At 39.1% G+C, this 24,675-nt stretch overlaps 2 protein-coding genes across 2 annotated transcripts; one reads left to right on the top strand and one right to left on the bottom strand.

Annotated features, from left to right (window-relative positions):
- Window positions 1-1,692: 1,692 nt before the first annotated feature.
- Window positions 1,693-23,064, bottom strand: LOC146695979 (protein TANC1-like). Its single transcript, XM_085478480.1, has 5 exons — window positions 22,953-23,064; window positions 19,447-19,678; window positions 19,170-19,336; window positions 4,221-4,281; window positions 1,693-2,840 (listed from the first exon to the last, which is right to left on the bottom strand). The coding sequence occupies exons 1-4, from the start codon at window positions 22,995-22,997 to the stop codon at window positions 4,225-4,227; spliced, it is 501 nt and encodes a 166-aa protein (XP_085334606.1). The 5' UTR covers window positions 22,998-23,064; the 3' UTR covers window positions 1,693-2,840; window positions 4,221-4,224.
- LOC146695980 (uncharacterized) lies at window positions 8,349-10,065 on the top strand. Its single transcript, XM_085478479.1, has one exon. The coding sequence runs from the start codon at window positions 8,526-8,528 to the stop codon at window positions 9,741-9,743; it is 1,218 nt and encodes a 405-aa protein (XP_085334605.1). The 5' UTR covers window positions 8,349-8,525; the 3' UTR covers window positions 9,744-10,065.
- Window positions 23,065-24,675: the final 1,611 nt, after the last annotated feature.

The raw sequence follows: 24,675 nt of genomic DNA on the forward strand, positions 1-24,675 counted from the left end.
AGAAGGATGTACAGGGGCCAAATCTGCAGCCAAATCCAAGCTTCAATTGCAGAACGCTATAGACTGAGACATCTAAGGCATCAAATGTTTGATTAAACAGATGAAAAAGAGAAGTTTCTTCCCTATAATTATCACTTCTTAAAATCTGTAGCAACTTCAAGTCTGTCAGCGTGCTGAGCATGCTCAGAATGTGACAATATATTTTTGTTCAATATTTAATTTCTTTCAGTTGCAATTGTTAAAGGAAAAAAAAAATTCTTATAATTTAGCAAACGAATTTATCAAAAAAAAAAACACATATATCTGTATTAGTTTTAGTAAATTAATTTGACACCTGTATTGAAAATACCATATTGTATTCATACAGAATCAGTATGGTATCATTGTTTGTCTGTTCACTGATTGTTGAAGCTAAGAGCTAGTTTGATCTGTTTAGATCTAAAGTATCCAAAGTTGAGCTCTAATGTTTCTTCACCCCTGTGTGTGTGATATGTGATTCCTACATGCTGGCAGAGCAGCAGTTTGTGCTCACAGATGGTGACGGTGTGGAGAGACGGTGGTATTTCCTCAGAAGAACCAGCAGAGTCACAAAGGACACCAGTCCATCTCACCACCTTGACTTGCTGACTGATGTTCGTCTGCACTGCACAGAGGAAATCAACTGACCGAGGTTTGTCCAGTGGCGTGTTATGAAATGTATATTTGTTTTATGCTTACAGATATGTTTTTCTTGACAGAGGCTCTGCAGAGGTCAGACAAAGCAGAGAAAACATGTGCTTTACATTTTGCTGTGATTTATTGAGATATTTGTTGCCTGATGTTCAGCAGGAATGGAGAAATGGAATCAAAGGGAGATGTTTTTCCTGTTTTTGTAATGATGTAAGTAAATCTTCAATATTATTTATTTGCTTGGTTATATTAGGAGTGTTTCTGAGTGAGGGGGAGAGGAGTCATCATCCAGGTAAAGTGACGTAGATCAGTGGATACACTTGTCTCCCCTTTAAAGGAGACGATCCAAGTCATCCTTAAACGTTAGTGCTTTCAAATACACAAACATTTTTAAAGGACAAAAATGAACATCCAACTTTGACTGTAACACAAAATAAATCTTTGCATGTGTGTTTTCAAACTCTCAGATGGGCAGTATATCAGTCTTGGACTGTCTAACCTGCCGGAGCAGCACTGAATGACCACCGCACATGTGAGCATGTTCCTGCAACATTCAGCATCTGATCCTTCATCTGTGTGCTGCTGCTTTTGGTAAGTAGAGTTACCCAACTCCAGTAACTCTAAACACATGCCACCCATTTCTAATGGCCTGGTTACTTCCTGTCAGTTACTTTAGAAACCATGTGGTCACCTGACCTAACACTGTTTCTTCTTCTTCCCCTTAATGTTCAAGTGTCACATGTCAAACAGCTGGAGAGGAAACTACACCAGTGTACTGGGATGTTTCACCAACACGTGCCAGATGCTGTTCCTTCATGGTGACATTACCAGAGACAGCCCCGCCCACCTCAGGACCTCGCCATTGATCATGATGATTATAATGATGACAGCGAGCGGAACTAAGACTGTAAAAATCCACGACCAGAATTTTTCTTTCTAATAATTAATGAATACTGAGAGCCTCTTTCTGTGTTTTGTCTGTTTTGGGTTTTTACCTCATTTGTTACTAACAAAGTTCACAAACTCACACAGTTTACATTCTGTATGTTTCCATCTTTACCAGCCACTCTAACTGCATTTAAGAAAATAATCGTTAGAAATCGTCGTTTTTCTCTTTTGTAATTGATGATAATTCAGTGAATATATTGCGCTGCTTCCTTTTATTGCGTCTCACATTGCTTTATGTTTTTCAGTGTCCAGTTATTTTTTTACTGCTGTTTGAATTCTCTGTATGTTTGACCCTGTGGACTGTTTGATGGACTGCTTGTCTTCCTGTTTGTAACCGCTGCCTGTTTTTGGCTAAAGATTTGGATTTCTGACTTTAACACAGCCTCTGCATGTCCTCCCTTTGTGTCCTCTTCCTCTGTGAATGTGTTGCATGTGAGATTCATTTTATTAACAGCTTTCCCACAGTGAGTTGCATCAGCATTCATTCACAGCACATTTCAGAAGGATTCAGATTAATACAGTGATCTTACAGTCAGAATGATCCTGACAGAGTGCCACTGTAAATGATCTTTCATCAGGTAAATTTTAAAGTTCAGTATTTCAAAGCAGGAGTTATGAAGAATCATGCTGGCATTAGGACTAATAATATGTACTTACAAAGTCAAAGTTTTTTAATTATGCTAGAATATTGGAAGACAATCAACTTTTAGTGTTTTCCGCATATTAATTATTCTGAAATAGAGACGTGACCCTAACTGTACAGAAGCACTAAACAACTGACAATCTAACAGACATCATTGGCCTGAGCTGTCATGCACAGTGAGTCTGATCCTTTGCTGTGAGAGTCTGACAAGCATGTTTCTGGTCAGTTTGGAAGAAATAATATCACAATGTTGATCTTTTTTTCAATATTCCTTCTCTTTTACAACATAAACTGTGATCAAGGATGTTCACAGCATGTAATAATACTGACAGTCCAGGGCATTGTGGTCTGTTGGGTTAGGGTTAGCAATTCAGACATATGTAATCAATATTAAACGTCTCTGACGTGGGCCACTGTCCGCAGTGTTGGGAATCCATACCAGGCTGGAACGAGTCAAGGTAGGTGAGCATCCACGAGAAGACACAGCAGATGCATCCTACTGACAGGACCAGGAGACTCCAGAAACCGAGCATCTTCTCTTCAGTGCCATCCTCTCCTGTCACCCTCTCTGCCCGCAGCTCTTTGAGTATGGGGTAGATAAGGGCGCAGAGAAACCCTTATTACTAATTCATATTATAATTCAATTTTCATGAAATATTCATATTCAGTATTGGTCCTTTTATATTAATAACCACGTATCCACCCAGGCTCATGGTGGGGCAGGGCTCTGTCCTGGGATGCTTGAGTACAAGGTAATGTAGACCTGACCAGGTATCCAGTCTGTCAGAATTATAATAATAATAATAATAAATTTTATTTATGAGCGCCTTTCAAGTCACCCAAGGACACTTTACAATAGGATAAAACAATTAGTGTTGAATAATTAGAATTGTTTTCAATATTTGGTTCAAAAACATGAGTGACAACAAAAATCCAACTAGGATTCTTGCATATGATGAATGAAGTCTGTCTTTGACTGTATTGTCCAGCTGATCCATCAAACCCCCAGCAGGTGAACCTTATTCATGACATAACACGGCAACAATGTAAAAAAATGAAACAGCAACAGTCTAAATATAAAGTGCATTCTAAACTACTCTTCAATAAATCATATGCAAAGAGTCATTCAGGACTGTAAAACGCGAACTACAGAACCCAGAGTCTTCATCATTAAATCTCTGGTTGCTTCATTTTTCTATCCTATGTCAGATACTTTAAGGTTAGGTTAGGTAAACTTGCATTCTCATGGTGAGGCAACGTGCTTTATGTGTGTGCGTGTCATGAACGGCTATAAAAGGCCTATAATTAAAGAAAGCGGGGTTTGAGTTCGAGTTACGACAGACTGTCACTACTTGTAAATGGAACGCAGCCTTCCTACGGCGGACAGCTAATAACAGGAATCGGACGCGGTCCAGCCAAGTCCACAGCAACCACCATAGCAACCGCCTAGCATGACCTTCATTCATTCATTTAATTCAGGAGGAAGAAATGTCAGCTGGGTGCAGGCTGGTTACATGCATTTGGTCCCATGCTGTCTTGAATTAAATGACTTGGTTCATTTTATGGCTGGGCTGTATGTGGGGTTATATCATGTTACTTGGGCAGGAGTACCTGTCCCCTGTTAGACTTAGAAAGTTTCTCCATAAGTAGAGCTTCTAACTCTGAATGAATGTGTTACAGTTAAACTGACACTGGTCAGTGTAAATGGCTCATTGGGACACAGAAACCTTTAAATTAAACCCTATCACCTGATATCGAGTGTCAAACAATATCAAAGCTGTAAAAGATGTTTACAGTCAGAATTTATAAAACTATGATTGTAAATAATTTCAAACAAGTGAGCTTTTCTCTTTGTGCTGAATATCAACACTGTGATTTCTTAGACTGTAAGCTTTACTTTAGCACAACCAGTTGTAGAAGCTGTCACTCCAAATGTCTTTTGATAACAAGAAAAAAATACCTTTTCAGTCCACGGCCTGAAGTTCTTCTCTGACATCTTCTGCCATCAGCTTTGTCTGCTGCTTTAAAGACAATAAACCACAAAAAGATGATTTAGTCACTTTGTCTGCGTCATGCAGCTCGAATGTGTCGTGTAACGATGTTGAATAGCCGTCGTTATCCCTCTGCTGTGAGGCATGCAGGAAAAGTACAGAATGGTGAAGGCAGAGTTGGAACAAACATTGGTCCAAAATAAAGACCTCCTTCAAGAGAGAGAGCAACAGAAAGAAAGACTGCCAGAAGAAAAGTGCATTATCAAGGACTTTGAGAGTAAAAATCAAAAGTTGCAAGGATTCTGTGATGAACTGAAGGTCAAAACAAGTGAGCTGGAGGGAGAAAAGGAAACACTAGAAAAACGATGCTCACACATGCAGAAAAAGATTGATCACATGGCCAAAAACAACTCAGAGCTCATTAAGGGGATATTGTTGGAATTCAACAACTTGAAGCGGGAAAACACAGAAATGCAGGCCCAAAAGCAAAAACAAGACAAAACGCATGAGGACCTGCAGTGTACGCTCCGCGATATCCAGAAAAGAAATGAGCAGCTAGAAGGCCTGCACAAAGAAGATCAAGTGAGAAATGCAGACCTGCAGAAGGCAAAGCTGACACAGGAGGCAACATCCAAAGACCTCAAAGAAAAGCTTGAAGAAACACAAGCAACATTAGAACAGGTGGAACAAACATGCAAGAAACTAGAGAGGCAAAACACAGAAACCATCGATGAGTTGAGAACCCTCATCCTGGACAAAAAGGCGCTCGTGGAAAAGTCCATGAAAAAGAAGAAAAGATTCTTCAGCTTTTTCCGGTAGAGGGACAATACTGCTTCTTCAACTGATGTAGCCTCGTCTTGCTCCATAGTGATGGGTCGTTCGCGAACGAAATGGCTCTTAGAGCCGGCTCTTTGACGTGAACGACGCGAGCCGGCTCCTTATCGCGAGCCGTCACGTGGGTTTTTTTTTTTTTTCTCTCAGCCTCTCTCTCGCACTTTTTTTCCGCTTCACTCTGCACGCGAGCCTTGTGCTTTACGCTGGGCAGAGGGGGGAGGGGCGGTAGTTACACTCAGTAGCACAGGAACAGAGCCAGAGAGAGAGAAAGAGAGGCAGGGACAACAACATTAGAAAGGTATAGTAATCATCCACAACTATTTTCGGTTGCAGATGATAAAGGATTGAGAAAGTTTATTCATGCAGGTCCATATGACAGAGAATATGCATGTTCTTTTAGTTTTCATATTATAATTTATATTTAATTGTGTTGTGGTTTGCAGTGTTTTGTGTTCTTTTCACTTTAAATTTGTGAAAGGAAAAAGCTGAAAATTTAAATAGTTAAAACTTGAAATGTGAATAGTTGATTTTTGTATTATATGATTTATTTATTACATTTTATGTGGAGTGAATAAATAAAAGTATATTTACGGTGGCCCCTAGAGACAAAGCACATAAAAACTTCAAATCACGTACGAACTCTGAAGCATGTACAAACTCCAAAACACGTAAAAACACGTACAAACTCCAAAACACGTAAAAACTCCAAAACACGTAAAAACACGTACAAACTCCGAAGCACGTAAAAACTCAGAAGCATATAAAAACTCAGAAGCACATAAAAACTCAAAACACGTACAAAAGACAACAGAAGTGCTCCAGGATGCTGGGCGCAGTGTTGAGCCTTTGTTATCTTGTGGCTACACAAGCCAGCAAGTACCAACGACCGGATTTGATGTGTGGTAATAACAGGTAAATGAACTTTTTTTTAAAATTATTTGAATATATATATGAGTGCCTGTGTATAAATACACAAACAATACACACATGCTTTCAATTGTGTAATTTAAGTGATCTAGTAGCTCTGCTTTGGAAGTTCAGTTCATGCTAGAAATGTGTTTTGGAGTTTGTACGTGTTTTGTCTCTAGGGGCCACTGCATATATTTATATATAAACATATATAAATAAAACCACTTTTTACGTTAGTAATTCCTTTTGTGCATAATTTTATATTATTGTTAATAATAAATTAATTAAAGCAACAAAACAACCTGAAGAGCCGGTTCGGAGCCGAAAGAGCCGGCTCTTTTTAGTGAGCCGAACCGAAAGAGCCGGATCTCTAAAAAGAGCCGGAAATCCCATCACTATTGCTCCACCTCTGTTCACCCCCCCAACCAGTCCCGGCAGTTGACTGCCCCCTCCTGAGCCTGGTTCTGCCGGAGGTTTCTGCCCGTTTAAAGGCAGTTTTTCCTCCCCACTGTCGCCTAGTGCTTGCTCAGAGGGGATTGTTGGGGTTTTCTCTCCTCTACCTTGTTTCGTTATTTACTTGTTAACTTTTTGCTCTTACCTCATTTAACCTTGTTTCGTTATTTACTTGTTAACTTTTTGCTCTTACCTCATTTAACCTTGTTTCGTTATTTACTTGTTAACTTTTTGCTCTTACCTCATTTAACCTTGTTTCGTTATTTACTTGTTAACTTTTTGCTCTTACCTCATTTAACCTTGTTTCTTTATTTACTTGTTAACTTTTTGCTCTTACCTCATTTAACCTTGTTTCGTTATTTACTTGTTAACTTTTTGCTCTTACCTCATTTAACCTTGTTTCGTTATTTACTTGTTAACTTTTTGCTCTTACCTCATTTAACCTTGTTTCGTTATTTACTTGTTAACTTTTTGCTCTTACTTCATTTAACCTTGTTTCTTTATTTACTTGTTAACTTTTTGCTCTTACCTCATTTAACCTTGTTTCGTTATTTACTTGTTAACTTTTTGCTCTTACCTCATTTAACCTTGTTTCGTTATTTACTTGTTAACTTTTTGCTCTTACTTCATTTAACCTTGTTTCGTTATTTACTTGCTTGTTTAACTTTTTTTTCAACTTATCTAACAAAATAAAACAGTTGAATTTATCCTTTGAGTATTGTTCATCTAATCTTTACAGAGTTTTTCCAAAACACTTTCAAACATTCAGATCTGTCTTTCATTTTCTTCTTGAAACCTCATGAACGGTGAACTAAAAACTCTGGAACATGGTTTGAAACACTGAAATTGTTTCAGCTGAAACTGGCAAAGTCATACGTGCGTGTGTGAGTGTCACAGGTGATATGGTGTCATTAGTCCGGTCATCATGTTTAGGCTCATTCACTCCAGAATTATTTAGGCCAAATCTTTAAAACAGTGTCACTGCACACACATTTCAATCACACAAATGCAGGATTAATTCTTTGCAGTATTTTATCTGATTTATTATGAGAATGTCACGCCTGATCATTTGCACCCACAACATCAAAAATGGGGGCAAAAGAGAGGAGACCACGTTTAATCGATTATAACACGAGGTCAGAAATATAAGTGCTGACATGAGTAGTGTCCACAGAAACCTCTGAATCTCAGCTAAAAACTCATGTAAACCATGTCTACAAACACCAAACAAAGCAAAGACACCAGACAGTTAAAAGAGCAGTTACTGCACCATGAATCTGTGGACAGGTAATATCCCTATTTTGATTTATGATTTTCTGGAGTTAAATGTGAACCAAAGCATATTTTCAAACGTGTTATATGCTATAAAATACTTTTAAAAATTAGGTGAGGGAAATAAAAAATCATTTTTTCTATGTTTGAGTCACAGTAACTTTGACATAGTAACATCTGCAGTAATATTTACAGCTCTGATGACATCTCACCAGTGTTAGCTTTATTTTGACACCAAGACTGTTTACACAGAGTTTGTAATTGCAGAGAAATACATTTATTTTGGTCATTTCCTTTTCAAGCAGGAAGCTCACCCTTCTTGGTATACCCTTTAGATGAATACAGAGTTTTTAATTAAATACATATTCTTTAAATAATGTTCCCTTTTAGAAAAAGTAGGATAATTAAAAAAACAAAACATTTATTATAGCTCTGTCACGTAGAAAAAAACCTGTCTTTTTTCTGTGGTCTGTTATATAACATTAGGGGTGTTCGTGGCAATTAACTTTTTAATCGACTAAGCGGGTCAAGTAAGAAACACTTAAATATTAAGTTACATTTGAAAACTGTTTAAAAAAAAACATATCCCCATTCCACATTCCAAAATGTCATGTGACAATCTGATTGGCTTAGGAGTGATGATGTCACAAGGATGTCACAAGGATCCTTTGAAGTTTTTCTATAAATAGGGGTGAGAAACAGCAATTTTCAGTTCGTTTCTTCGCAGCCTTTGTGTTTGCAGCCTTCAAACGTTGACTACAGAAAAATTTGGAAACCTCTCAGAGTCATCGGATACAAACGCCAACATGTATCCAAGATTACGGCAACCGAGACAAAAAGATTTCGCCGCCTCTCCTTCCACGCGTGGCCGGCCAATTTCTCCAAATGGCCTCTTATCCATCCAAAGGGCATTACAGGAGAGTAGGAATGAAAACAACCATCTCCAGAACAAAATTCGACAAATTGAAGAAGAAAAACGTCACCTGGAGAAGAAGTGCTTACAGATGGAAGCACAAAACAAACACCTGGAAGAAACACTACAGCGCCAGCCCGACATCAACATTATTAATGAGGGCTGGGGGATCAAGTTTGCTCAAGCCAGAGAGCAGATTGTATCCCTCATCAAAGAAAACAAGAAAAAGAGCGCTGAAGTTAAAGAAATGTCCGAGCAGCTTCAAGGCAGGAAAGCGACGATTGATCAAATGGAGTGGGATCTGCAATACATGGACCAAATGAATCACCTGCTCCAAAGAAAGCTTGATGAAGCTGAAGAAAAAAATAAAGAAGTCCTCCAACAGAAGGAACAACAGGACACAAAGCAAAAAGACCTGCAGCGCGAGCTCCAAGGCATGCAGGAAAAGTACAGAATGGTGAAGGCAGAGTTGGAACAAACATTGGTCCAAAATAAAGACCTCCTTCAAGAGAGAGAGCAACAGAAAGAAAGACTGCCAGAAGAAAAGTGCATTATCAAGGACTTTGAGAGTAAAAATCAAAAGTTGCAAGGATTCTGTGATGAACTGAAGGTCAAAACAAGTGAGCTGGAGGGAGAAAAGGAAACACTAGAAAAACGATGCTCACACATGCAGAAAAAGATTGATCACATGGCCAAAAACAACTCAGAGCTCATTAAGGGGATATTGTTGGAATTCAACAACTTGAAGCGGGAAAACACAGAAATGCAGGCCCAAAAGCAAAAACAAGACAAAACGCATGAGGACCTGCAGTGTACGCTCCGCGATATCCAGAAAAGAAATGAGCAGCTAGAAGGCCTGCACAAAGAAGATCAAGTGAGAAATGCAGACCTGCAGAAGGCAAAGCTGACACAGGAGGCAACATCCAAAGACCTCAAAGAAAAGCTTGAAGAAACACAAGCAACATTAGAACAGGTGGAACAAACATGCAAGAAACTAGAGAGGCAAAACACAGAAACCATCGATGAGTTGAGAACCCTCATCCTGGACAAAAAGGCGCTCGTGGAAAAGTCCATGAAAAAGAAGAAAAGATTCTTCAGCTTTTTCCGGTAGAGGGACAATACTGCTTCTTCAACTGATGTAGCCTCGTCTTGCTCCACCTCTGTTCACCCCCCCAACCAGTCCCGGCAGTTGACTGCCCCCTCCTGAGCCTGGTTCTGCCGGAGGTTTCTGCCCGTTTAAAGGCAGTTTTTCCTCCCCACTGTCGCCTAGTGCTTGCTCAGAGGGGATTGTTGGGGTTTTCTCTCCTCTACCTTGTTTCGTTATTTACTTGTTAACTTTTTGAACTTACCTCATTTAACCTTGTTTCGTTATTTACTTGTTAACTTTTTGCTCTTACTTCGTTTTACCTTGTTTCGTTATTTACTTGTTAACTTTTTGCTCTTACCTCATTTAACCTTGTTTCGTTATTTACTTGTTAACTTTTTGCTCTTACCTCATTTAACCTTGTTTCGTTATTTACTTGTTAACTTTTTGCTCTTACTTCATTTAACCTTGTTTCGTTATTTACTTGTTAACTTTTTGCTCTTACTTCATTTAACCTTGTTTCTTTATTTACTTGTTAACTTTTTGCTCTTACTTCATTTAACCTTGTTTCGTTATTTACTTGTTTTTTTTTTGTTTTTTTTTTAATATTTTTGGATGGACAGAAACATTAATAAATAAATATACAACTGCAATAATCATACTGTCAGTTCTCTGTCCATTTCTAAACAAACAAACAAACTAAGACAAGCAAACAAACAACACACTAACAAACAAAAAAAAAAAAAAAAAAAAAAAAAAATTACATAAATAAATAAATAAATAAAATAAATAAAACCCAGGAGAAACAAAATAATACACCGCCTCCTGGAAAACATCAGCAAAAACAAAAACGAATAAGGGTAAAACCCCCTGGTGCAAAAAAAAAAAAAAAAAAAAAAAAAAAAAAAAAAAGACAACAACCAAAATACCAATGACACATGAAATATCCCTCTAAGAGACCATTTATCATAATGTCTAAGAGACATTGTCAATGTACCGCAAAAAGGGACCCCAGACCTGCTCAAAAATATCTTCTCTTCCCTTCATTCTATACATAACCCGTTCATATGATGCCATCCTAGACATTTGTTCGGTCCATTCCTTGAAAGAACAGGGGCTGGATGACTTCCAATGCCTAAGAATTACCCTGCAACCAGTTATAAAAGCCAGACGCATCCACAATCTCTGTTTTTTTGAGAGAATGTTATCGTCAGGTAGTAGGCCCAGGACGCATATAGCTGGAGATTTAGAAAGATTAAGTTTAAAAATATCATTCACCAAGTTGATGATCCCATCCCACAAATAATCATTTTTCCGACATGTATACAACATATGAACTAGAGTCCCGACTTCCTGCTGACATTTCCAACAAATGTCCTTATCTGCGAGCTTCAACCTGACTAATTTACTGGGTGTCCAATAGTTTCTGTGAAGCAACTTGTACTGGATAAGTTGAGACTGTGTTTCAGGTGAGCAAACATACCATGATGAGATCAGCATCTTCCAACTGTCCTCTGAGATCTGGATACCCAGATCTTTCTCCCAACACCGCCTCAGTCCCCCCAAACTGGGAGCGTGTGCCTCTCTGAAGCTCCCATAAAATTTAGATGCCCTGATTCTGTTATTGTCAGGGGTTGCAAACATCTTCTGAACACTAGATGGAGGGTCTAGATTATTTTTCAAAATGGCTTTAATACAATGTCTTATTTGAAAAAACCTCCAAATTTCCCTTGGATCCAAATTGAATTCTCGTCTGATTTCTGCAAACGATTTCATGCCAGTCTGCCCAAATAGGTCCCCCATCTGATTAATACCTGTCCTAGCCCAGGCCTCCCACCAGACCGGTTTCTTACCTATTAATACTTTCTTATTATACCAAATAGAGGCTCTAGCGGTGAGATAAGGGCTGCTGTTGGTATATTGGTGAGCTCTAAGCCAGGTCTCTTGCATGAAAGACAGTACTGGATCTTTAAACGGTACTGGCCTTCCCTTCTGAGTAAGGAAGGCCTCTAAAGACGAAGGGGCCACAAGACTTTCCTCAATCCCAACCCATGATGGCTTATCAGTAGAGGAATTATGTATCTTAACTAACTGAGAGAGGGAGAAAGCATAATGATACCAGACCATCTTAGACAATGCCAACCCACCACTCTCTTTAGCAGCATATAATTTAGACCGATTAAACAATGGCTTTTTACCTGCCCACACAAAACCCTCTACACATGTATTATAAAGCTTTAGCAAATTATGTGGGACTGCTATCGGTAACATGTGAAGAAAGTACTGAAGTTTAGGGGCAATAATCATCTTCACCAAATTAATTCTGCCCAAAAGGGACAGATTTATTTTAACCCAATTCTGCAACAGCGAACGGATTTTTTGAATCACTGGGGAAATATTTACTTTCATTATGTTGTCTAAACCAGGGGTCAATTTAATCCCCAAATAAGTCAGACCCTCGGGCATCCACTTAAAATGCCATGAACTCCTCATAACAGGCGGACACAATTTAGAAATAGGCATAGCTTCAGACTTAGACCAATTTATAGTGTATCCAGAGATTACAGAGAAAGAATCAATAATTGAGGAAATTGCAGGAACGGCCTGTTCTGGGTTAGTTGAGATCAGTAAAATATCATCTGCATACAAAAAAGTTTTATGTTCTTCTTACCTCATTTAACCTTGTTTCGTTATTTACTTGTTAACTTTTTGCTCTTACTTCATTTAACCTTGTTTCGTTATTTACTTGTTAACTTTTTGCTCTTACCTCATTTAACCTTGTTTCGTTATTTACTTGTTAACTTTTTGCTCTTACTTCATTTAACCTTGTTTCGTTATTTACTTGTTAACTTTTTGCTCTTACTTCATTTAACCTTGTTTCTTTATTTACTTGTTAACTTTTTGCTCTTACCTCATTTAACCTTGTTTCGTTATTTACTTGTTAACCTTTTGCTCTTACCTCATTTAACCTTGTTTCGTTATTTACTTGTTAACTTTTTGCTCTTACCTCATTTAACCTTGTTTCGTTATTTACTTGTTAACTTTTTGCTCTTACTTCATTTAACCTTGTTTCGTTATTTACTTGCTTGTTTAACTTTTTTTCAACTTATCTAACAAAATAAAACAGTTGAATTTATCCTTTGAGTATTGTTCATCTAATCTTTACAGAGTTTTTCCAAAACACTTTCAAACATTCAGATCTGTCTTTCATTTTCTTCTTGAAACCTCATGAACGGTGAACTAAAAACTCTGGAACATGGTTTGAAACACTGAAATTGTTTCAGCTGAAACTGGCAAAGTCATACGTGCGTGTGTGAGTGTCACAGGTGATATGGTGTCACTAGTCCGGTCATCATGTTTAGGCTCATTCACTCCAGAATTATTTAGGCCAAATCTTTAAACAGTGTCACTGCACACACATTTCAATCACACAAATGCAGGATTAATTCTTTGCAGTATTTTATCTGATTTATTATGAGAATGTCACGCCTGATCATTTGCACCCACAACATCAAAAATGGGGGCAAAAGAGAGGAGACCACGTTTAATCGATTATAACACGAGGTCAGAAATATAAGTGCTGACATGAGTAGTGCCCACAGAAACCTCTGAATCTCAGCTAAAAACTCATGTAAACCATGTCTACAAACACCAAACAAAGAGCAAAGACACCAGACAGTTAAAAGAGCAGTTACTGCACCATGAATCTGTGGACAGGTAATATCCATATTTTGATTTATGATTTTCTGGAGTTAAATGTGAACCAAAGCATATTTTCAAACGTGTTATATGCTATAAAATACTTTTAAAAATTAGGTGAGGGAAATAAAAAATCATTTTTTCTATGTTTGAGTCACAGTAACTTTTAAAGTGTTTGTGCTAATAACATCATGTACAGTAAGACAGGCATGGAGAACAGCACTGACTGGGAGAGCCTTTGAACAGATGACATTCAGTTCAATTCAACATATAAGACTTTAAGAATGAACAAGCATCTAAGTAAAATCTATTTATTTAGTCTATCATCTGTGATATTATTATGTATAATTATAATGTATTGTTCACCTCTCTTAAATAAACAGGCAGCCTTAATGTATGAAATATTCATTCATTAAAACACTAAAATTTGTCTGTTGTCTCAGTGGCTGATAGTGCCCACAGGCATCAATAGCTTGAAATAGCTTGAAGCTATTTATAATTTTTATGTTTAATGGGTGGGTGCTCACGATAAACAGATTTTGAATGAAAGCCCGGGAACTTCAGTACCACAAAAAGTGGCTATTCTCTGTGCCCATATGGATCAGTCCCTCTTATTACCACTATTCCCTTAAGCCTCAAGTTGGCTAGTTAAGTATCAGACTAACGTTTAAAGCTTTTACTTGAGTGAAGTAACTCACATTACTGCTACTGCTAAGTAATGTTAGCTATGTTTACAGCATATACCATAAATCACCATGCCATAACCAACTACTGTACTATCACACTCAGTGCATTTCTCCAGCACGTTTGATAGCTAGCAAAATAATAATAATAGTTTTAAAATTAGCATGTGTTATGTACACATACTCGAAAATTATTTACTAGGACTCACCTGTCATGTGACTCAGAGTGCAAATTCCACCAGTGTCGTTTTCCATCAAACACTCATTAAAACAGCAACGTCAAGTTAGTGCACTCATCCCCAGGGGGAGGGCGGGGTCACACATTGAAACAGACTGGCACGCAGAGGTGCAAGGCAGACCAGATGGAGAAATTTTGCTTTCACACTTTGTGACTCATTCAGTTATTTGTGTTGAATGAAATATGGTTTCAACCACGTTTAAGCACCACATCTAAAATTCAAGCACTATTCAAACCTTGAAAAGACAATATTTAAATTCAAGCCTTTTTTAATGATTTCAAGCACCCATACAAACCCTGCATATGAAAAAGCCAGAAATCCAGAAAGATGGCCAAATGAAACCAAATGTCTATGATCACAAGAAAACTACATCAGTAGAGTTGTCAAGTAGTCACAATATGAAAAGTCCTCACCTTAGCCTCCTTTTTACAGAGCAGCATGACTTGTCCCAAGTGTCCTGCAGCAGCTGAGAAGCAGAGGGGGCTCATGCCGTTTTCTGAAACAACATCCACGCTGGCGCCGAACTCGAGCAGCAGTGAGACAATTTCCTGGTGACCGAGGTGACACTGGACGCAAATGGATGGGATGGTAGCTAGCGGGCAAGCAGAGGTCTGAACTAGGGCTCACATTTCAATCTGTGTCCCAGGGGTTGGAGAAATCAATGCACCTTAATCCTCCAATCCTCTGCCTGTCTGAGGCTAGAGAAACATTGCCTCCGCAAGATAACATTTTTCCTCTCCCTCATCATGAGAAGGCAGCGCAAACAGACAAACACACACAAGCACATGTATGCACACGCTCAATAAAACATACCGAACACAATCCACAAGATTGGGGGGAGGGGGTGCAAACAACACCTCAGAGATTGTCCAGATATTAGTCTAGCAGGCAAGGGCCAATATATTGAACCCTTCCTCCGAGGTGAGATGCTATTTGTCTGTTCAAAGCACAAAACAATAGCGTGACAATTTCATCTCTATGCACAACTCTGATTCTGTCTGCAAATAAGAAACATTTCATGCCTTCATATTTTCTTGTCTTAACAATGCTATCTTGATTATTCTTCCATGATTCATTTTTGCTATGCCCCGAGTTAGTCGGGCAGTAAAGCAGATAAGCTTTATTTATTCACTGAGGGGTTTTTTGCAAGAGACACCTGAGTACAAGCGACAAGTACAAATGTACACGCATAATATTACAAGTATGAAGTGATAATGCTTTAAAGTCGATCATTTAGTGCTTCCAATTTCAAGCTAAATTGCAGCTTATACAAACACTAAGCTGCAGAGTTTCTGAACTTGTAGCCGAAAGCTTAGATAGCAAAGCCATACACACACAGACGCAGGTTTACCGATGGCTTTTGCATATTAATGATGGCCAAATGGTTCAGATAACTTACAAAGCCAAATGTAACCACTGTCTGCACTGAATGGCAATGCTGCTGACTGCTGTGTCCAGAGCTTTAATGTTAGGGGAAACGGTATGAGAATACAGCATGGAGCGTACAGTTTGTGCTTTTGATCTTTTGTAGGAACTTGCTCTAAAAACTTTTGAAGGAAGTAGGAACCATCATCATTAGCTCATATTTCAGTTTCAAGAACCTTTGAGTAATGCAAGTGTATGGTCATTATAGTCTATTGCATGGAGCAGGACTGACAACCATCATGTCCAAACAACATTTTATATACATTTTCTTTATTTACTGTATTTATTTCTCTATTTATTTTATTTTGAATGCTGTGCATGGTCCAGTTATCGTAGAATATCTTCAGTTTATCATTAATTCTGTTATTAAGCATTGTGCTGTCGTTATGTGTCATGGCATGTGGTTGTACGCAGCCCTGTTTGTTCATTGTTTTCATTTTGAATTCTGCTTTTGTAATATTTCTCATCACGTCCCACCGGACATAGAGAATTTAATTTTGGAATTTCTTTGTGATTTTGCAACCATTTCCTGCATCTTACCCAAATATGTGGACTCGTAGCCCCCCCCCCCCCAAAAAAAAATAAACAATAAAAAGAGAGGACATACAGGGTTTTTCTGCAAAAGACTGCCAACTCTCTTAAAAACTATTTAACTGACTTCTGTTACATTTTTGGAAAATTAGACATTTTCAGTCAGTGACTAACAGCCTTTCCATTGCACTTAAAGGGAACTTACTGAACATCATAGGAGCCTGATTTACAAAAACATTGTCAAACCGACTCCGAGGTTTTCACATGCGAAGTCGTCATATAGCTCCCATTAAAACAACAGTGCCATTCGATTCATTACTGCAGACAACTGCTAAGTGGTTACAGTGGGAATGTGAACAAAACAGAAATATAACAAGAAAAATATGATTACAAGAAAGTAAAAGACACATATGGCATGGTTAACAATGTGCTATCCTTTGCCACAGACCAGCATGTGCACAGGATTCACTAACAGAGGTTATAAAAAAAACAGCTACTGTTACATATGCCTTAAACCACACGTTTCCTTTCCAGCACAGTTGTTACTATGAAATCTACCACACGGACAACAAAAACACATCTCCGATAACCGACTGCAACCTTGTTGTTGTTGCTGTTCTTGCTTTGCCAGCCTCCAGGTGGCTAAAAACGTCACCCTAGCAAATTCACACAAACAGTAACTCCCTCTCATTAAACACTGTTTCACTTTGTCAGAAGACATTACAACACATATGTTGCAGTCTTCTGCTTATGGATGGATGGATGGATGGATGTTGCAGTGTAGTCGAAATGTATTACTTTAAGTGCAGTCACCTGGAACATCTTTCCACGTCAAAAAACCAATTCTAATGCATTAATAGAAGAGCATAAGAGGTGAATACAAAATATCAGCGCTACAATATATTGATTCACCACACTGACAGGGCCTTGCCTGAATTCTTAATAGCTAGGCTGAATTCACTATATAGTACAGCCCACACTGATGGACAACACTCGACCCTGGCTTCTGACTGAGCAATAATAACTCAAATTCCAGATGTCAATCAAAAACCACATTATTATCCAAGGCTCAGTGCTTTCTTTTTTCCCCCAGCAAGGAAAATAAGTTTTCATGTAGTTCATCAGTAGTGTCAAAGCCTCAGTTGTCAGCAGCGTGAATTTAATCCAAGTCCATAGCATTTCTGGAACTGGTCAACCTAGTGTCAGCTCAAAGTGACTGACTCATCTCTCTCCTGCCCTGCAGGTCATGTGTCTCAATTCTTTCCTGAATGTTGCTGGATATGCCTGACTCTGTAAAGAGTAGAATAACAAGCGGGAGCAGCTCAGGAAACACTTGTCAAAATGTAAAAATGTGCAGGGTCTGGTGACAGTGAGTGAGTGCCTAGAGAGGTGACGGCATGTCCAGCTAGACATTTGTTAAAATGAGAGAATTTTGATTCATTTCTTTTCTAGGGTTGCCACAGTGTTAGATTTTCCGATTTAGGATATGAAATGTTCTGGTCAACAAATCAATAAATGTGTTTTACAGTGTTTTATGGATTGGGAAACAGGGCCAGTGTGAACTGTAAGTGCAGGAGGACTGTTGGCTACAACCGGCATACTTTTTTTTTCTGCACTATAAGCCGCACTTAAAATCCTTTAATTTTCTCAAAAATCGACAGCGTTGATGCTTTATCAGGTGTAACTATTAAGTTCAACATCCAAGCATCCATGAAAACAAAATTTATTAAATTTAACGGAGTTAGAAGTTAGCTCACTAGTTCCACCTAAACATGATATACATGACTAAGAGATTTCTGAAAAAATTTAAATGTACAGCTCTGCCGTCCCTTTCGACATAAATGAAGACAGAAAACTAAACAGCAGTGACATTTATAGGGTTACTGAAGCTTGGCTAGCTGGTATAAAATGATATGCTAGCGACACAGCTATGTTAGCATAACATAAACACAGTGAAGCTAGAGGATGAAGGCTAACTTTTTTTCACTCATAAAAGTTAATGTGAGGGTTCCCGAGGGTTAGGGACAAATGCAATCGCATGGCGGGATGCTGTAAACGGACCAAACTTCAATCAGGAGAACAACTGAGGTAATCCATCCACAATACAAAGGTTAGTCATTAATATGCTGCAACAACATGGGAATAGAGCAGCTGCAAGAGAATTCAGCATTTATGAATCAATGTGGATTGGAGGAAGCAAGAAAAATGAGTTGACTTATCTGACTGTTTTGTTTCGCTTAATGCGCCTTATAATCCGGTGTGCCTTATGGTCCGAAAAATACAGTATATTAAGTAAGTGAAAACTAGCACTAATAACATTAAAATATATTAAAAGGTAAGACTGTAAAAGCACTTAGTTAAAGATGCTTAGTTAAACCAGCCTGTGCAAATTTCATTCAATTTGTATAAAAAAATATAACAACAGAAGTCTTGAGTGTTCAAACTTTTTGATAAGCTTCAGCTCAGAGCGCTTGGAAAGCAGATAGTAGAGGATAAGAGCAGACACGAAACTGGTAATTAAGTTAAGAATCAAGCCCTTAACAGCTTGCCTGTATCCAGTACTTCACTCAACAGTGTAACAGCCAAACTGCACCTGTGTGAGTTCATTGTGGGAAGCGAGTCTCTGAGTGTGTGAGAGAAGCAGCTGCAGCAACAGAAGAGTGAATGCCATTAGCAGTAGTTACTTTAATCAGCCGTAAAGTGTGCGGATAAGCAGAGTAGTTACCGAGAGGGAAGAAAGAGTGATAAACTTTTTAAAACTAAAACTCATCACCAGTATAATGTGACATCTGTAATTCTGACTCGAGGTGATTATAACAGTGAATATTTTGTCATCTGAGTGAACTCAGAGCCATGCTTTATAAGTTCTTTCTTACCACCAAGTTGATTCGAACAGTGACAACCAGTTTTAGCCAGGAGGGGAACTTGGCAATGATTTTTGTGATGAAGGATGCAATGGTGTCTCCATAGTCTGGTTTGTGGAACTCCGCTTCATTCAGCCCGTCTATTAAGATTATGTAATCTTCCTCTGGAATCCTTCGCTCTGCAAAGACATTTACAAATAAACTAAATATTAAAATACTATGAAATGAGATTAGTGGTCTCATACACGATGAAAATGAAATAGTGCAATATACAACTACAGTGTTTTACCTTTCCGAAGGTTGGCCAACGGTTCCAGGACTCCTCTCCGGAAAGCAGCCATGGGGTATTGGACACAGGAGCGCAGACTGAGCATGCTCTGGAGGTGGGGCTCTTTCAACAACAGCTCCCGGTACGCACTCAGTTGATGAGCTCTGCACAGAAGGGCTGCGATGCTGTGCACAAATTCTGGGACCAAGCAAGTGTACGTGTTATCTGCCTGGCAATAATGATAAGCCACCACCTGGAAGACAAAAGGAACGAGAACAAACGCGAGTGAAGCCATTGCTTTTTGAGAATCAGGAAGAATTAAAAATATGATTCACTGACTGATGGGTACATTTGATAACTTTAAAGCGTTTACAAACACCAACATCTCTGGTGACTGAAAAACTACCATGACAAAGTAAGTAAGTGAGGCTTTTGATACCAACAAGCCTCCATAAAACTACATATTATCTCTACAATGTCAAAGACATGATTTTATCCTTTCATTATTTCACACAGAAGGGATGATGAAGAGATTGGGCAACGGATGAAAAGCTATAAAAAGAAGTGAGTAGATCCCAGGTGGATATCTAAAGGTAGAATCTTCTGTACCTGAGCAGGTTTCCGCAGCATTCAAAGGAGGTCTGATTTAAAAGGAAAATGTAGGGACAGAGGTGGAGAAGAAGGAAGATGACTGTACTAATTACAGTCCAACCTGGAGGAGCTGACACACTTCCAGGCCCACAGGAGGAGGAGCAGGTGATCGGTTCCTCTGACGGCTCAACCTCAGCTGTTGCTGTTTAGTTCTCCACAGAAAACCGATGACCAGCTTCTAGAAAAATGACTAAAGCCTCAAGATATGAGACTTTTTTTTTTAACATTTAGCATCAATAAATGTTTTGGACCCAAACTTCTCCCCACAGCACAGATCTAAATGCATATTTATGGTTCTTTCTTTTTCAAATAATAACATATAACTCACATGCCAATAAAGGCACAATTAAAGCTAGCGCAAATTAGAAAAGAGGGAGGTAAGATTTTAAAAATTATAGCTGAACTCCCTGGATGTATATAACCCATCTTTAGTAAGGAAAACATGTGACATCCAGTCAGAAGATGGACCAACTGAAACAATAACACAACCACTGATTCACATCTTCTCCAGAAACTGTCAAAAATCACGACCACCAGAATTTTTCTCTGATGTTATGCTTTACCCTAAAAGCAGCAAACGTCTGAGAGAAGTCCGAACACTCCTTTCTGTCATTTTTGCGTCACGCGTTTTTTGAGCTTCATCACAAATGTGACATAACAAAGAGGGAAACTGATATATTGAATGCCTATTATTGTACAAAGTCAAGTAACCTGCTGTGTGCATGAACACAACTCTTAATAAGCCCCCTACTGCAGTGATGATTTAATTTAGCATACAAGTCACGCAGACTACCGCCTCATCAATGAGCAATACGAATCTCGACACACGATGATGCAAGGCTCTGCAGTCAAACCTCGGTAGCTCATCTGCTGGCAAAACAATAAATGCATTTTCAGAAATGTTACCTAAAGGCACGTCTCGATAATAAGAATAAAGCAGAAAGGGTAGTAGCCTCAGTGCTCCTGTTATGAGACCACTTTTAAATCAATGATTAAAAAAGCACTGGCAGAATCTGACAGAAGCTGCTCAGCGTTGCATCACACATCACAGGAACAGAGCCCCTGTGAAGGCGCCTATTGGAAACACTTTTCACCATAATTGGCTCAAGAGATACTGCTTGAGTTTCACAGACATTTACATGAAGCTCACTGCATTACCCTAGCTGTCTGGTGCATGAACTGTCCCCTTTGACAGGGTCACTAATTAGGAGGCCTCCCTGACAGGATAAGAGTATTAAATTCTAAAGGTGTTAGAAGGACAACAGGTTGTAATCAGTACCATTAAACGCAGCAGAATCAGTAGGAGACGTCACATCCACTGAGAAAGTCCTTCACAAAGCTGCCACCTATTAAATTACCTTACAACCTACCATCACAGCACTATTCAAACTCAACTGACTACAACAGTGGATCACAAATCTTCTCTGAATCCCGGTGGCCCCCAATCATCTTTATTAGACCTGCTACAAGGCAATAGCAGTGCCAAAGTCATCAAATGGTGCTTTTAGCAAGCAGTATTTCCAAAATGTAGTGAACGTGCACCTGCTATGTGACTGAACCCTCAGCAACACAAGAAGAGGTGGTGCGAGTAAAGATGCGGGAGTGAAAAATCGACAGAGAAATTTCAGTGGAAACAGAGCGAACAATTCCAAAACTAAAATAAAAGAGTCATAGGCAAAAACCGCACACTGCTTAGTCGGCGTGCATCGAGAGAGGAACATTTTAAAGTGAAACATCGAGGACTTGTCTGTCCACTTCACAAGTCTGAAAGAGAAAGATGTGCAGAAATATGCTCAGTGTCTGGTATGCATGTTTGGGGGGGGGGTTTCGGTCACAGACAAGTGGTTAACAATGTTACTGACGGTGTGGGGGAGTAACAGAACACATGTAAAGCTGTTACCGTGCAGTACTTTATATCTTGTGAAAAATGTTGACAAGCTTATACAAGAAAACACTTAATCTTCTGCTCAACAGCGCTGACACGTAAACTTCCCAGAGAGGCAGTATTTAGACTTTATTTTGCGATCCTTGTAACGCCAGAAAAATCAACAGATGGAATATTCATCTGTCAAAAAAGTAAGCACTGTCCTCAGTAGTCAGTGTTGCTCCGCTTCATGGAATTTTGAGGATCCTTATCATGTTCAAACATCCCAGTTCAACACGTGAACAGGCGGCCTTACAATATATTTAAGCACCTATTTGAAGTTGACACAGGAACGGATACCAACCAGTAATTAAGCAGTAGTAGTGCCATACATGTCGGTATAACTGATAGCCGCCTAGATAAATGGTGTTGCTATTTGAAACGTGTGTTGATGTTTGTAAATTCCTAAATGACGTCTAATATTGATGAAGCTGGCTCTGTTTGACGTTGGTGTGTGTTTACATTCTGTGCTCTCAGGTCATGGCTGACAGGGCTCGCTGTGGGTTGTTGCTCCCTGAGGAGGTTCTAATCACTGACTAGTAAACTGCAACCTACCCTTATTGTTATGTATAATTTTATGCATCATTCAACAGAATATATCACAATTATCTGTGGTCACTATTAAAGAGGAGTTTTCAGAAGTCAGACTGAAGCTGTTGTAGAAGTACTTGGTAAAACCTGAGATGCTTTTTGGTCGATTTTCCTTCTTTTTCCTTTTTTTTTTTTTTTTTTTTTTTAAAAAGAAAGGAAGAAACAACAAATCCATCCATCAAAAACAAAAAATAATCTACTCACTGTTGAAAATTGTTAAAATTACTTTTTTTGATCCAGTGCACACACCAAACATTTTTTCCCTGAGTAAACACCACCATAACTAGTGCAATCTTTTTTCAGCTTCTTTGATTCCTGCTTCTTTGTTACTGTGAGCTCTCTTAGATGTTGAAAGGCGCACCTTTGCAGCCAGGCGTTTGACAGCCTCCTCCCTGTGCCGCTGCATCTCGGGAGTTCCTGGGCAACTGCTGGTCCTCAGTGTGTTGGCAGCACTGGATGGTGGAGTGGGCTGTGGAGGCTAGCTGAGAGGAAGTTCTGTGCTTTGTCCTGGGCCAGCTGGAAGACATGCACATGGTCACCAATATATAAAGTTATTACATTAATATAAACTAACATCTCTCTATATATGTATATGCTAGCATTAATAACATTAGTTGTGTGTGAGGGCATTCTTTTGTAAGGTAAATGTAATATTAGTCAACTTGATTTTATATTGCCAACGAATATATAATTACTTCCCTCCCACACTTTGCAAGCTAATGTTGAAATGAAATTATAATAACATTAGCTAAACACGAGCAGTTAATGTAGTGCTCACATCCAAAGGCAAATACTAAAACTAATTACTTTTCGGGGAGGCGCTGGGACTGTTGGAGGCGATCTGACGCATGCGTCCTCCATGGCAGCTCAGCGCCACAAGTCGGGAGATGATGGCCGTCTTCCCATACCCCACGCTGCCCACCACCACAGCACCGTGGTTCTCTGTGGACTCGCCGGCCTTCAGGACATCTTCCAGATGCTGAAAGAGCCCATCTCGGCCCACAAACACAGAATCTGTGGTGATGCTGGGAACCTCGAACAGCAAAGGTTTGAGCATGATGTCCACGGGTTTGTAGGGAGCAAAATGCGCTGAAGGAAACGGGAAAAGAAATGAAACAGATTAAAATTGTTTACACTACTTCTATTTTTTTCCCCCATGTCTCCGGGAAGTTAACAAATGATTACTTCTTTTAAATGCTGGAAACTTTACTGTAATAAATCGTTTTCCGTTGCAGTTAACCTACAAACATGCTTTGAGCATCTCCCGCATTCTTCTTCCTAGAAGGAGCCACATACATGAAAAACCCTGAACACTGTAGAGGATACATTTTCAATTAAGTGGAATCAGAGTGAAGACCTGAAAGAGGACTCTTATCTGGTCTACTTCAGCACTAATTAGATCTCATAACACTTGTTAACTAACATCACTAAATGACTGCTACCTTTAGTGCTAATGCACCTTTCAACATTACAACTATCACTGCTGTTAGCTGCTAGTGTTTTCACCTTGCGAGTTTGCCTGTGTTCACAAAAGCCTATTGTAATTGGAGGGGCAGTTGAGAGTGTTTATATTGGCAGGTGTAGGTCTGTTTATGTTTCTAGTGCCCTACAATGAAACCAAAAAGCGAACGAGCTGGTTCTGAGACACTTGAAATGATCACCACCTTCTACTATACCAGCAAAATAAGTACAGTGCTTGAAAAACTCTAACTTGAGCAAAAGGAGTATCGACGGGAACTAGAAAAAGAGTTATCTTTTATTAACCTCTCTTTATTGGATCCCCTTAGATTTCAAATCCATCTTCTTGAATATAAAGCCCCTAATGACCATGACTTGCTTTTTCAGTATCCTAAGCCGGAATGACAAGCAGAGGCTAAAGCTGCTTCGCTCCTGTGGAACCAGCTGGCTGTTTAGGGTTGGGAGCCAAACCCAATCTCTAATTTTAAGATTAGCCTCAAAACCTTTCATAGATTTATAGTTAAAGCTCACTCAGCTAACGTCTGAATCACCCCTTACTTATTATGCTGCGACAGGCCTTTGCTTTCAGGAGGCCTCACATGGTGCACCAACATCCTCACCTCTTC

This window comes from Copadichromis virginalis, linkage group LG13, assembly GCF_057382275.1.
Source record: "Copadichromis virginalis isolate Kocher_CV1m ecotype Utaka linkage group LG13, C_Virginalis_male_GT1.1, whole genome shotgun sequence".
NCBI classification, from domain to species: domain Eukaryota; kingdom Metazoa; phylum Chordata; class Actinopteri; order Cichliformes; family Cichlidae; genus Copadichromis; species Copadichromis virginalis.